This window comes from Caenorhabditis remanei, chromosome IV (genome assembly GCF_010183535.1).
Source record: "Caenorhabditis remanei strain PX506 chromosome IV, whole genome shotgun sequence".
Lineage (NCBI taxonomy): Eukaryota > Metazoa > Nematoda > Chromadorea > Rhabditida > Rhabditidae > Caenorhabditis > Caenorhabditis remanei.
The window spans coordinates 7,797,956-7,810,178 of record NC_071331.1 but is presented as its reverse complement, the minus strand read 5'-3'; the positions used below and the strand labels follow the sequence as shown (position 1 = coordinate 7,810,178).

Genomic DNA, 12,223 nt, shown 5'->3' with positions numbered 1-12,223 from the left:
CTTGTTTCTTTTGTTTTTTCTGAAATGAATTTTAATTTCACCCTAGCACAAAAATATCACAGAGTTTATGAGATTTTAGACGATTACACGTAATGAATATACACGAAATGGTAGGATAATCAAGTGATAAAATGACTAGTGAGTATCGATTAGTTACAGATTAAATTATATTCAAAATAATGAGAATGTTTCCAAAAGACCAGTATATACATTAACAAATCGCATCAACTCCAACAGGCGTATGAAGCTAACGGGCATGACGACGATGCGGTGGAATGTTCTGTCTCTGATTTCGTCCTCGACGCGGGTTCGCTTTCGTCGTCCTCCCGGGAATCTTTCTGGTGACGGTGACGGCGGTTCGGTGGCGGTGGAGGCTTGTTGATGGCGGCGCGTTCCCCTAGACGCCGAAATCTGAAATGTTTTGAAGTGTTTGATAATATTGAGGTGGAAAAGTCCAAATGAAACAAAAACTTACAATACGGCACAAGCAGAGAGCACGGCGAGGATGAAAGCAAATTCAATTATGCTTTCGAAGGTGATAGCCATTATTCTGTCTATTCCCACAATATAAATCTATTATTATTTCGCTTTCAGATCAGTCAGTGTGATATTGAAAATGTAGGATAGATGATCGATGTACTTTATCAAGATAAATATATCATAGTCCTTGGATATGTACACTTTCAGATATTGATTCACCATTGAGTTGTTTTCTCTACAAAATTGATACTAATTAATATAATTATATATAAAAAATCATGACGGACTGACCTTAATTGTACCTGAGGAGTATCGTCTTCATTTGGAATCCAATTAGTTATAAATAAATCGTTCCTTGAGAATCAGAATTACCATGACAGCCTCTCAAAGTTGGACAATTTCAACTAAAAACGGCCTAATTGTAAGTTGACAACATTTTGACCGGTACTGTAGCTTTGATGACCTGTAACTTTGTCCGAAACGGTTTCAATTCTTCGAATTAAACCTTATTAAATAGATAAATTTTAGATCTTCATTTTTGTAGTTGACAACTTTTTGATTGCTCCGCCCATTTTTGTGATGTGCGCCTTTAAGTCCAAGTGCCTTTTCACAGGAGAAGGCGCAGCAGAACAACACAATCTTTGAAGGCATCTCAAAAACCAGGGGAGCTATGAAAAAGTTGTCACCTAAGAAAATAGAGTTCCGGGTTGGATCTATTGAAAAATAGTAAATTTAAACATCAAATTGTATAGAATCGCCTGACAAGCTTTCGCATATTAGGGGTTTTATGGGATCACATCTCAAAAACTGTAAGAGTTACCAAAAAATTGTCAACTAAAAAAATGAAGAACTAGATTTGATCTTTAAGAAAAACATTAGGTTCAAACAAAATGAGCAATTATTGATACTCTGGTGAGATCCTAAAGTGGGAGATTTCTACTAAGAATATAAATCTTTATTAATAACCTTTTTTCCAGTTTTTCCAGAGGTCTTGAATTTACTGAATTTACACTTTGGAGTAGACCAAACACATATCTTTATTGTAGTAGTTGACAACTTTTCAATAATTTTTCTAGTTCTTGCTCTATAGCATCTCAAGAAGAGAATGATGTTTTTGTATTCAAATCCCGCATATCTCAAAAGTGGGAGGAGCAATGAAAAAGTTGTCAACTACAAAAATAAAGATCTAGTCATGATCTATCTGCAGTATTTGAATGTGAACAATTTTGACCATTTCCAATGATGTGGCAATAATTCAAAGCAACGTGACATGGTACACCGTAAAAACTGTCGCTCTATTTTTCAACCGCCTCTCAGAAAAATTTCGTGGTTTCAGAAACTCACTAAAGTTTAACGGAAAAACACATTTTGAAAGTTCTATTTGTTGATCTAGAGGTTACTATTCACGCTGCTTCTAATCAGAACCAAGAGGGGTCGAAGATAGAATTTGTTTATTCGAAAAGGGAGAGATGGTCAACAAAGAGGAGCACAGAGCAAAAAGAATGCAGTTTTGGACACCTTTCTTCTTACGGGCGGCTAGCCAACTGACCGCCCGTTTGTTTGTGTTTTGGGGGTTGTGATGGGTGGATGTGAATGAAATGAGATATTACGTCGTTTCGGATTGATTAGAAAAGAGATACTGATATTGTGTGTGCTCATTGAGCCTTGACATTTTTCGAACCTGGACAAATATGGTGATGTGTTTGTTGAAGATGGACGAAGATGAATACATTAGAACGGAAATTACAGACGTCAAGTTTTAGTTGCAAGAGTCAGGAATATACAGTGTCGTGCGGATGAATGAATGCAATAGAACAGAATGTTGAAATTACATAACGAATTATGAGAGAATGAAGTCTTGATCTTCATTTCAAATATTATTAATCACATCATTGATTTGGTCATCGAGATGAATGTGGAGAGTGAAATATCAGTGTTTCCTCTGGCTTTGATATATAGATATTTATTGTTTTCTACGAGAAACTCTCCAATTGTTCCATCGCCACGACGAATAGAATACTTTATTCTGTGTGAAAGACCATCTGGACCCTCAATTGTTTCTTCAGATCTGACTGCGATTAGTCCAGCTGGGATTCTGAATAAATATAACATTTAATGTTTTTGAAAGAGTTCTCTATCTCTTATTACCTTTCTCTAACTCTGTTTATGAAATCGTCTATATTTATGAATATGAGCTCTATCATTGCTAGAGTCCATTTCGGTGTCCATACAGAATACCATTGTTCAATCATAAACTCTATATTAAATTCAATTATTTTTGAATTGAATATCCAAACGGAAAACGAATCGAAGCATGAAAGTTCACTGCAACTCAGCCAGTCGGAATTTCGAACGATCAATTGGTTAGTACTGTGTCGAAGTAGGTCTCCATGGAAATGAAATTTAGAAGTTGGTTTTATGTCGAGTGTCAATTGGCATTTCGCTTCTTGTCGATTCAGAATGTGATACAGAACTTCATCATCTTCTGGTGTGTTCACTGATTCTCCAATCAATGTCAATGCTTTCACACAATTAGTGTCTCTTCTATTCCAACAATATAAATATATTATTATTTCGTTTTCATATCGTGTAAAGTCTTGGAAGTGGAGTTCCAGATCAGTCAGTGTTATATTGAAAATATAGGATAGATGACTGATGAATGTGCGAAATCCGAAACATCCATCTTCCATGGGTACGTAAAATTTCAGAAGTTTCTCCTCCACAGCATTCTGATCTCTGAAATGAAATTCGAAAACTCAGACAATGAGAACGTCCATGTTATCTATCGGTAAAGATGATTTCAAAGCTCTGGCTCATCAGAATCCGTCATCACCTACAGATGAACTGAAATAACTGACCTAATTGCCTCCAGAGAACGTTCAGTTGGAATCCAATTGGGTATATGAACCCCGTATGTTGTTTCCGAGAACTCATGTTTGTCCGAATTCTTTCTTTGAAAAATCGAGTATAACTTATCAATAATTGTTTCTCGATGTCCTTTTATAGCCATAACGAAAATCCATCGAGTATTTTGATAATAATTGAATTCCAATAGTATTTCTCTCTTTTTCGAAAATTTCAATTGAAATTTCACTGCTTTCTCTTTACATTTCAGTTGGTTTCGAAGTGACTGACATACTGTTTTACACCGTTTACTGCATAGCGACAGGGATAATCTGAAATTGACAATTAGAGTGTCTTTATATTCAAATAAAACTTACATTTCGAATGGAGTCATCAATTTAAGCCCATGATTTAGTACTATCAATGGGAGTCTGAATAAAGGAAATTCCGAAGACATTGATTTTTGTGGCGACGAGAGGAGAGAAGAGGTATGGCAGATAGACTCGATTTGGTTCACCATATGCCTGTTCGGAACACATAATGAGCCTATCCATCGTGCAGAAACAGCTGCCCCATCTGACCTCTCTTTTTTCCTCATTTGCCTTACCTCTTCTCTCCTCTCGTCGCCACAAAAATCAATGTCTTTGGAATTTCCTTTATTCAGACTCCCATTGATAGTACTAAATCATGGGCTTAAATTGATGACTCCATTCGAAATGTAAGTTTTATTTGAATATAAAGACACTCTAATTGTCAATTTCAGATTATCTCTGTCACTATGCAGTAAACGGTGTAAAACAGTATGTCAGTCACTTCGAAACCAACTGAAATGTAAAGAGAAAGCAGTGAAATTTCAATTGAAATTTTCGAAAAAGAGAGAAATACAATTGGAATTCAATTATTATCCAAATACTCGATGGATTTTATCAATTTTCCAAATCAGTGGAAAGGACGATATTGGGTTCTCAAGGAACGATTTGTTTGTAACTAATTGGATTCCAACTGCTCAGGTACAAATAAGGTCAGTCCGTCATATATATATATACAGTGGCGGCCATAATCTTATTCCGCTAAGGTTTTTCGGTCATAACTTTTTTCAAGTTGGTCGGATTGATCTGAAACTTTGGGAAAACATTTATTGTAAAGTTTTCGTTATATTTAGTCAACATTCTGGGTGAAAAATCATGTTTCACAAGTTTTATGTATAATTTTCGAAAATTACGAAAATTTGAGAAATCGCATATTTTCATTTCCATGATCGGTTTATCAAAAATATAGTGTATAATTAGTGTTTTTGATAGTTTTCTAATGAAAACAATTTTGATGTATATTTTTCGACCACTGGACCACTACTCTTGACTTGTTACCCATATATTCCGGGCTGTCAAAGTTGGGGAGTTATGATATATGAGATTCGAACTTCAAACATCTGTAAAACTTGTATTTTTATAGAAAACAGTATCGAAGTTTACGATGCTATTCAGAAAAGTGTGGAAAACATTTATGTAACACTTTTATCTCGATGGAAGCCCTAAATTGCAGTACCCGTCAAAAGGTTATAAACATTGGCCTTTTTCAGTTAAAATTGATCAACTTTAAGATTGTGTCATGGTAATACTTATTGTCCCATCAAGTAGATTTTTATTGAATCATGCAGATTAAAAGTAGAGCTTCATTTTTGTAGTTGACAACTTTTTTGTATGAGCACTCCCTTGCAAGTTACGTTTTGACAAACTAATTTCTCGCTCAAATGGACGAATTTCAGTGCAAAACAGAGTGATTTTTGAGCTGTCATCATTAAATGACTATAACTCTCCAGGAACTGTCCGCACAAAAAAGTTGTCAACTACAAAAATGAAGCTCTACTTTTAATCTGCATGATTCAATAAAAATCTACTTGATGGGACAATAAGTATTACCATGACACAATCTTAAAGTTGATCAATTTTAACTGAAAAAGGCCAATGTTTATAACCTTTTGACGGGTACTGCAATTTAGGGCTTCCATCGAGATAAAAGTGTTACATAAATGTTTTCCACACTTTTCTGAATAGCATCGTAAACTTCGATACTGTTTTCTATAAAAATACAAGTTTTACAGATGTTTGAAGTTCGAATCTCATATATCATAACTCCCCAACTTTGACAGCCCGGAATATATGGGTAACAAGTCAAGAGTAGTGGTCCAGTGGTCGAAAAATATACATCAAAATTGTTTTCATTAGAAAACTATCAAAAACACTAATTATACACTATATTTTTGATAAACCGATCATGGAAATGAAAATATGCGATTTCTCAAATTTTCGTAATTTTCGAAAATTATACATAAAACTTGTGAAACATGATTTTTCACCCAGAATGTTGACTAAATATAACGAAAACTTTACAATAAATGTTTTCCCAAAGTTTCAGATCAATCCGACCAACTTGAAAAAAGTTATGACCGAAAAACCTTAGCGGAATAAGATTATGGCCGCCACTGTATATATATATATATATATATATATATATATAAATTAGTATCAATTTTGTAGAGAAAAAAACTCAATGGTGAATCGATATCTGAAAGTGTACATATCCAATGACTATGATATATTTATCTTGAGAAAGTACATCGATCATCTATCCTGCATTTTCAATATCACTCTGACTGATCTGGAACTCCACTTCCAAGACTTTACACGAGATGAAAACGAAACAATCATCGATTCATATTGTGGGAATAGAAGAGACACTAATTGTGTGAAATCACTGAAATTGGTTGGAGAATCAGAGAACACACCAGAAGATGATGAAATACTGTATCACATTCTGAGGCGACAAAAGGCGATATGCGAATTGACACTCGACATAAAACCAACTCCTGAATTCTCTTTCTATGGAGACCGATTCCGGTACAGTACTGACCGATTGATCGTTCGAAATTCCGACTGGCTCACTTGTGGTGAACTTGAATGCTGCAATTCGTTTTCCGTTTGGATATTCAATTCAAACTTAATTGAATTTAATATAGAGTTTATTATTTACCGATGGTATTCTGGATGGACACCAAAATGGACTCTAGAAATGATCGAGCTCATTTTCATAAATATAGACAATTGCATAGACAGAGTTAGAGAAATGTAAAGAGATATAATTTTCTTTCAAAAACATTAAATGTTATATTCAGAATCTCAGCTGGACTAATCGCGGTTAGATCTGAAGAAACAATTGAGGGTCCAGATGGTCTTTCACACAGAATAAAGTATTCTATTCGTCGTGGCGATGGAACAATTGGAGAGTTTCTCGTAGAAAACAATAAATATCTATATATCAAAGCCAGAGGAAACACTGATATTTCACTCTCCACATTCATCTCGAAGACCAAATCAATGATGTGAGCAATAATATTTTATCTCTAATTTCAACACTCTGTTCTATTGCATTCATCTATCCGCACTATTTTTACCACCACCCAGACTCGTAACACATAAATTCTGCCATTTCTTTCTGATTTGTATTCATTTTCAAATAAAAAACTATTCACAGTATCCATGTTCCGAAAAAAATATCGGAAAACTGGTATTGGTTGGAGCTACCGTAATTTTTGACATTAAAAACAGATTCGATTGCGAAGGCGAAAAATTGCTTGGTACACGCATGATCAGTATTTATGATCGAAAATGCGCAATTTAATACAAAAACTTAACTTTAAAGATGTTCCCTCAATTTTCCATTTTATTGATTTGTTTCTATTGTGAATTCAATTTTTTCCATGCTTGCAATCCGGTCCGATCCGGGCCGACGGTTTTTATTGAATAACTTTCTTCAAAAAAATCGTATCGGGTTGGTTAATAGCTCAAATATTTCGACCTGTCATTAGACAAAAGCAAAAAAAAAAATTATAAATAAATAAACAAAAAACATTGATACCCGTGGGGGTCAAACCCTGGTTGTCAGATTGGTACCAAAAAGCCAAAAATAAAATAAAAAACTTTTTCAAGCACCCGGGATCAAACCACGAACCCTTCAAACCCTAAAACCATATCCTTTTTGAGACAAATTTTACTCGATTTTCAATGGGGTCGAAATGTCTGGTGTCGAAACGTCCCGGAGCCGCGGAATCGCTTCCGAACACAATCTATACGCTGACATTCGAGCCATCTATCAGGTAATTAGACAGCTAATTGGTCAATTAACTAATTATAACTAATTAGTATATAACAATGGAGAAACACGTGGATCCGAGTCGTATCGTTCTTCTTGGATTCTCAATTGGATCAACTGCGACTGTTGAGTTGTTAAAAGAGGAAAAAGATCGGAAACCGCCAGCTGGAGTGATTCTACAAGCCCCGCCCACTTCACTTCTTCGAGTTTTCGGAAATATGATTGGAAGGAAGAAGCATTTGGAGAAGCCCACTTGCTGTCTGGATCGATTTGTAACCATTGATAAAGTGAGAGTGTGCAAGTGCGCTCTATCGGAATTCCCTTAATTTCAGATTCATGAAGTCACAATTCCAATTCTGGTAATTCATGGAAAAGATGATAAAACTGTTCCGATTGAACATGGAGAGTTGATATGTCAGAGAGCAGTTACAAAGGTATTCCCACTTGTTGCATCTTCGCTCCATTGATAATTTTGTAGGTCACTCCTGAATGGGTTCCCGATGCAGCACATGACAATATTGAGAATTGTCGAGTTGTTTGGAAACGAATTCGGAAATTCATCAGAGAGTTAGTTCTGTTTCAGGGGAATGGGCGGAGTCTTCATATGTTTTTTTCTAATTTCAGAGAACTCAAACTCAAATGAATTTCCTGGTTACCTTTTTGTTTCAATAAATCTTTGCTTCATAGATTTATCACAAATTCTGTGGAATGTTACATGAAATTCAAAGTTACATGAGCGAAAAGTACAAGAAATGTCAGAGTAATGAAGTGATAAAATGACTAGTGAGTTGAGATTAGATTACATTGGAAAATAATGAGAATATCTCACCAAGAGACTTATATACATTAGTGATTGACACCATTGGCAGCGGCCGCCGCGTTAGCAGCATTTTGTTGGTTTCTTATCAACTGCATTTCTTGCTCATACGCACTTCGCGGGAACGCTGCATCCAATGCTTGTTGTCGTTGCTCTCGTCGCTTTACTCGCCACAGGTAGATTCCGCTGAAAATTAGAGTTTTCGTTATGAATACTTTTAGTTTTTACCAAAATTGTATTAGCTGAAAACTCACATTCCGACGAGTATGATGATGATGATGGCGCCGAAAACGCCACCGGCTATGTAGGTTGCTAGAGGTAAGGGGACTGTTCTATCGGATGGATTCTCCCAGTATAATTCGTGATCGATGTTCACCATTCTGTCGATTGTCGTCTGAAAATGAGGAATTCGGGCGTTATTTTTGAAGAAAAATGGGAAAAGGAGGCGAAAAATGATAAAAATTGATGCAAAAGTATTAAAGGGACTGAAAAAGCGGAGCTAAAACGTTGAAAATTGCGAGAAACGGTGACGAAAATTAGGAGAAAGATGAAAAACAAAAATGAACGGATGAAATTTCGCGCCATTCGATACGAGATATCGTTGGCGCCAAAACCGAGTTTTTATTAATTTCGGTTGTTTTCTTTAAATTTCAGGCTTATTTTATTGATATTAGCTGCTGAATAAACCAAAGATTAAGGGAAAAATCAAGGGAAACGGATGAAAAATAGCAAAAATCACTGAAAAAGTCAGAAAAATTAATTTTAAAATTTAAAAAATTCAAATCTTCATAAATCGTGTCGCGATATCGTTGGCGCGAAATTCCATGCGCCTTTAATTTTCGTCATCATTTTTTTCAGTTTTTCGAATCATTCTCTTTCGTTTTTCAGGTTTTCTCTTCATTTTTTCACTCAAAATTTTCGAAAATTACTCAAATTTGTCCTCCGTTTTTTCTCATAAATCTTGTAAATATTCATTTTGTTTACAGACGACAATGGAAGGGACTATGGTTTACAACTTGACAGGCAATGCCTCACTTTCCGAAACGCATCCTTATCCTATGCCTATGTCGCAGGGAGTAACCGTCGGAATTACCGGCCTCATCGTCGCCGGCGTAATTTCTTTCGCCGGATAGTGAGTTTCTATTCCAGTTTATGTTTAAAACAACCTGAAATTTCCAGCAAACTGTACAAAATGTACCAACATCGTCAAGAAGATGCACACTTCGATAATATCGTGAGACAAGGAGAGCAAGAAGCACGCGCACAAGTCGGTGGCATCGAAATGCGAAATCTGAATTAATCAGCTCCCATCGTCGTCTTGATATTAATTTAATTTGTAATTAATTAATCAATACTCAACTCATCGATCCTTTATTTACTCATTCAAAATATTTTCGTTAATTTGAATATGATTCAACCTGTAATAATATTTATTGGCCAATTTATCAATTTAATCTCGTGTATTTTTCAATTATGTGATTCTCTAAGTTCCGTGTAAATAAAATGAAACTTGTAAATTGTGTGAACTGTTCGCTTGTTTTCAGACAGTTTTCTGCTTGAATTTTACTGAAATTGTTATTATTTGGAAGGAATGGAATGGGTCCGAAGCAGGCATTTTACTTTTCGGAAAACTTTTCCGACTCGTTTTTTCGGAACATTTTCCAATTTTACTTTTTGGAAAACTTTTCCGACTTGTTTTTTCGGACAAAAAGTTCCGAACAAGCCTGGTCCGAAAATTTCCTAGATCTTAGCGACCGCTCTGAATTGACAAATTTGAAACGTTTATTACACAATTTAGAAAAAAAAGAAATATTACACGAAATTTATGGAATTACATGAGTAAATTAGGCAACGAATGAGAGAATAATCGATTGATAAGATGGGAAGTGAGTATTTGATGATTAGAAATTAAAAATTATATTCAAAATATAGCAAATATTTCGAAATATACATTAATTGAGCACAAGACGTTCATAAACGTTGTCATCATCTTGCTCTTGTCCAACAGGCAGTTCCTCAGCTCTTTCTTGTTGAGGCAGTTCCTCAGCTCTTTCTTGTTGAGGAAGTTCTTGCATTTCCATTCCTTCGGCTGGAGGAAGGTCAACAACTCCCATGTGTTCTTGCCCGGCAATCCTGTGTCTGTGTTGTCGATAGTCGTTTATTATGTTTCGCTGATGGTCAATTCTTTCTCGCAGTTGCTCGATTCTGATTTCTAATGCGATCGATTTGCGTTTGTACTTTAACGCGAGGTACATAATACTGAAAAAAAAGAGTTTTTAGAGAAGCACTTCACAAAATAATAACTTACAATACTATCCATGCGGTGACACAGAACACCATGAGACCCATAGCCACGTCTTCTTTGTGTTTGACAAAAAAATCCACCGCTGCCTGCAACGACATTTCTCGTGCTGAAATGAATGCAAGCTTTAGGTGTGAGAATAAAATTAAGTGACAAAGAAGTGAAAAACGACAGAAATTCAACAAAAAATCGGAAAAAATGTAGTGAAAAGTAAGAGAAAATGATGGAAAATGGATCAGAAAGTTCTAGATGATGACAATTAAATTAAAGGCGCATGGAGTTTCGCGCCAACGATATCTCGACACGAATGGCGCCAAGTTTGAATTTTCATCATCATTTTCAGATTTTTCTCTCAATTTTTCAGTTTTTCTTCAGATGTTCGATGCAATAAATTTCAAAAACCCTCAAAATCTCCTGAAAAAAACAATTAAAAATAATCCGAATTCAAATTTGGCGCCATTCCTTCGTGTTGAAATATCGTTAAATCAAAATTTCTTGCACATTTGTCATTTTTTTCAACTTTTTGGTTTATTTCTCATCACTTTTCTCTTTCGATTCTCGTATTCTTTTTTCGCCGAAAATATTATAAATCCGTTCGTTGCCTCCTGTTTCTCTCGTTTCATCTTTTCGAAAACAAAACCTCTTTTTTTTGCAGACGACAATGAATCCAGCAAACTTCGCGAACGAAATCTCCTGGCCAAAGGTACCTTCTGAGCCACTCCCTTCCCTAGTCTCCACAATCCTCTGGGTGGGCGGTGCCTGTATCGTTGGTTATGGTGCATAGTGAGTTTTCATTCAATTTTACAGGAACTCGGCCGTAAAATCTCAATTTTTAAAATTTTCAGCAGCGTCTACAAGTGCTGTCAGTCTAAAGCAGATTGGGGATTTTTCCGGGCAAACCTAGAAGATCGGAGACAAGGACAACCCCTGGATCCGGTACAATTGCCAAACTACAATGCGACGAATCAATAAGCAACTCACTACTAATCAGCTAATTTTCAATAATTTACTCATTATTTTGTGCTATTATGTAATCGGACTTCCTTATTTTATTATTTCGTGTATTCTTGATCAATGTATTTATATCCACAAATTGTGAACCACAATTGTCGTGTAAAGTTTGAAAATCTGTGATAAATCGGTGTATCGTCTATTTTCGAGTTGTTTATCTGTTGGTTGACCCTCCACTTTCTATCTTATTTCTGTGATTATTTTCAGTTATTTGATTCAGTTTTCTCCGATTCTTCGAAAAAAAAAAACAAATTCTCCAATTGCAGTCAACAATGGAAAACATGATGTATGCGAAAGACGGTGACACGTGGAAGTTCACTAATGGACAAATCGCCGGTGTCACCTTCACCGTCGTCGCCGCATCGTTCTCTTTCTTCTTATAGTGAGTTACTTCTAGGAATAAAGTGAGGACAAACTCAAAATTTCCAGCCGAATGTATAAAAAACAACAACGCGCTCGTGCCGGAATTGTCGCAGAGCAGCAACGAGATGACGATCGACAAGCGGATAATGATCGAGTGAGACAACAAAATCAGCCAGAGGACATCCAAATGCAAGTGATGAATCAAAATGAAATCTAATCAACTCACTGTTTATCTTATTGTGATATTTTCCTGAAAT

At 35.7% G+C, this 12,223-nt stretch overlaps 9 protein-coding genes across 9 annotated transcripts; 5 read left to right on the top strand and 4 right to left on the bottom strand.

Moving 5' to 3' along the window:
- Positions 1 to 224: 224 nt before the first annotated feature.
- On the bottom strand, positions 225 to 546 carry GCK72_012795 (uncharacterized protein; the record flags this gene model as incomplete). The annotated part of the gene is made up of 2 exons (XM_053729409.1): positions 225 to 411; positions 476 to 546. The coding sequence occupies 2 exons, from the start codon at positions 544 to 546 to the stop codon at positions 225 to 227; spliced, it is 258 nt and encodes an 85-aa protein (XP_053584181.1).
- A 1,818-nt stretch (positions 547 to 2,364) lies between these two features.
- GCK72_012794 (uncharacterized protein) lies at positions 2,365 to 3,844 on the bottom strand (the record flags this gene model as incomplete). Its single annotated transcript, XM_053729408.1, has 4 exons — positions 2,365 to 2,575; positions 2,629 to 3,216; positions 3,339 to 3,656; positions 3,702 to 3,844. The coding sequence occupies 4 exons, from the start codon at positions 3,842 to 3,844 to the stop codon at positions 2,365 to 2,367; spliced, it is 1,260 nt and encodes a 419-aa protein (XP_053584180.1).
- A 2,030-nt stretch (positions 3,845 to 5,874) lies between these two features.
- Positions 5,875 to 6,707, top strand: GCK72_012793 (uncharacterized protein; the record flags this gene model as incomplete). The annotated part of the gene is made up of 2 exons (XM_053729407.1): positions 5,875 to 6,221; positions 6,497 to 6,707. 2 exons carry the CDS (start codon positions 5,875 to 5,877, stop codon positions 6,705 to 6,707), a joined length of 558 nt encoding a protein of 185 aa, XP_053584179.1.
- An 825-nt stretch (positions 6,708 to 7,532) lies between these two features.
- Positions 7,533 to 8,116, top strand: GCK72_012792 (uncharacterized protein; the record flags this gene model as incomplete). Its single annotated transcript, XM_053729406.1, has 4 exons — positions 7,533 to 7,760; positions 7,806 to 7,907; positions 7,952 to 8,040; positions 8,098 to 8,116. 4 exons carry the CDS (start codon positions 7,533 to 7,535, stop codon positions 8,114 to 8,116), a joined length of 438 nt encoding a protein of 145 aa, XP_053584178.1.
- Positions 8,117 to 8,319: 203 nt separating this feature from the next.
- On the bottom strand, positions 8,320 to 8,669 carry GCK72_012791 (uncharacterized protein; the record flags this gene model as incomplete). Its single annotated transcript, XM_053729405.1, has 2 exons — positions 8,320 to 8,476; positions 8,545 to 8,669. The coding sequence occupies 2 exons, from the start codon at positions 8,667 to 8,669 to the stop codon at positions 8,320 to 8,322; spliced, it is 282 nt and encodes a 93-aa protein (XP_053584177.1).
- GCK72_012790 (uncharacterized protein) lies at positions 8,427 to 9,590 on the top strand (the record flags this gene model as incomplete). The annotated part of the gene is made up of 4 exons (XM_053729404.1): positions 8,427 to 8,466; positions 8,512 to 8,594; positions 9,277 to 9,422; positions 9,470 to 9,590. The coding sequence occupies 4 exons, from the start codon at positions 8,427 to 8,429 to the stop codon at positions 9,588 to 9,590; spliced, it is 390 nt and encodes a 129-aa protein (XP_053584176.1).
- Positions 9,591 to 10,242: 652 nt separating this feature from the next.
- GCK72_012789 (uncharacterized protein) lies at positions 10,243 to 10,693 on the bottom strand (the record flags this gene model as incomplete). Its single annotated transcript, XM_053729403.1, has 2 exons — positions 10,243 to 10,549; positions 10,599 to 10,693. 2 exons carry the CDS (start codon positions 10,691 to 10,693, stop codon positions 10,243 to 10,245), a joined length of 402 nt encoding a protein of 133 aa, XP_053584175.1.
- A 560-nt stretch (positions 10,694 to 11,253) lies between these two features.
- GCK72_012788 (uncharacterized protein) lies at positions 11,254 to 11,564 on the top strand (the record flags this gene model as incomplete). The annotated part of the gene is made up of 2 exons (XM_053729402.1): positions 11,254 to 11,375; positions 11,438 to 11,564. The coding sequence occupies 2 exons, from the start codon at positions 11,254 to 11,256 to the stop codon at positions 11,562 to 11,564; spliced, it is 249 nt and encodes an 82-aa protein (XP_053584174.1).
- Positions 11,565 to 11,875: 311 nt separating this feature from the next.
- GCK72_012787 (uncharacterized protein) lies at positions 11,876 to 12,183 on the top strand (the record flags this gene model as incomplete). The annotated part of the gene is made up of 2 exons (XM_053729401.1): positions 11,876 to 11,985; positions 12,033 to 12,183. 2 exons carry the CDS (start codon positions 11,876 to 11,878, stop codon positions 12,181 to 12,183), a joined length of 261 nt encoding a protein of 86 aa, XP_053584173.1.
- Positions 12,184 to 12,223: the final 40 nt, after the last annotated feature.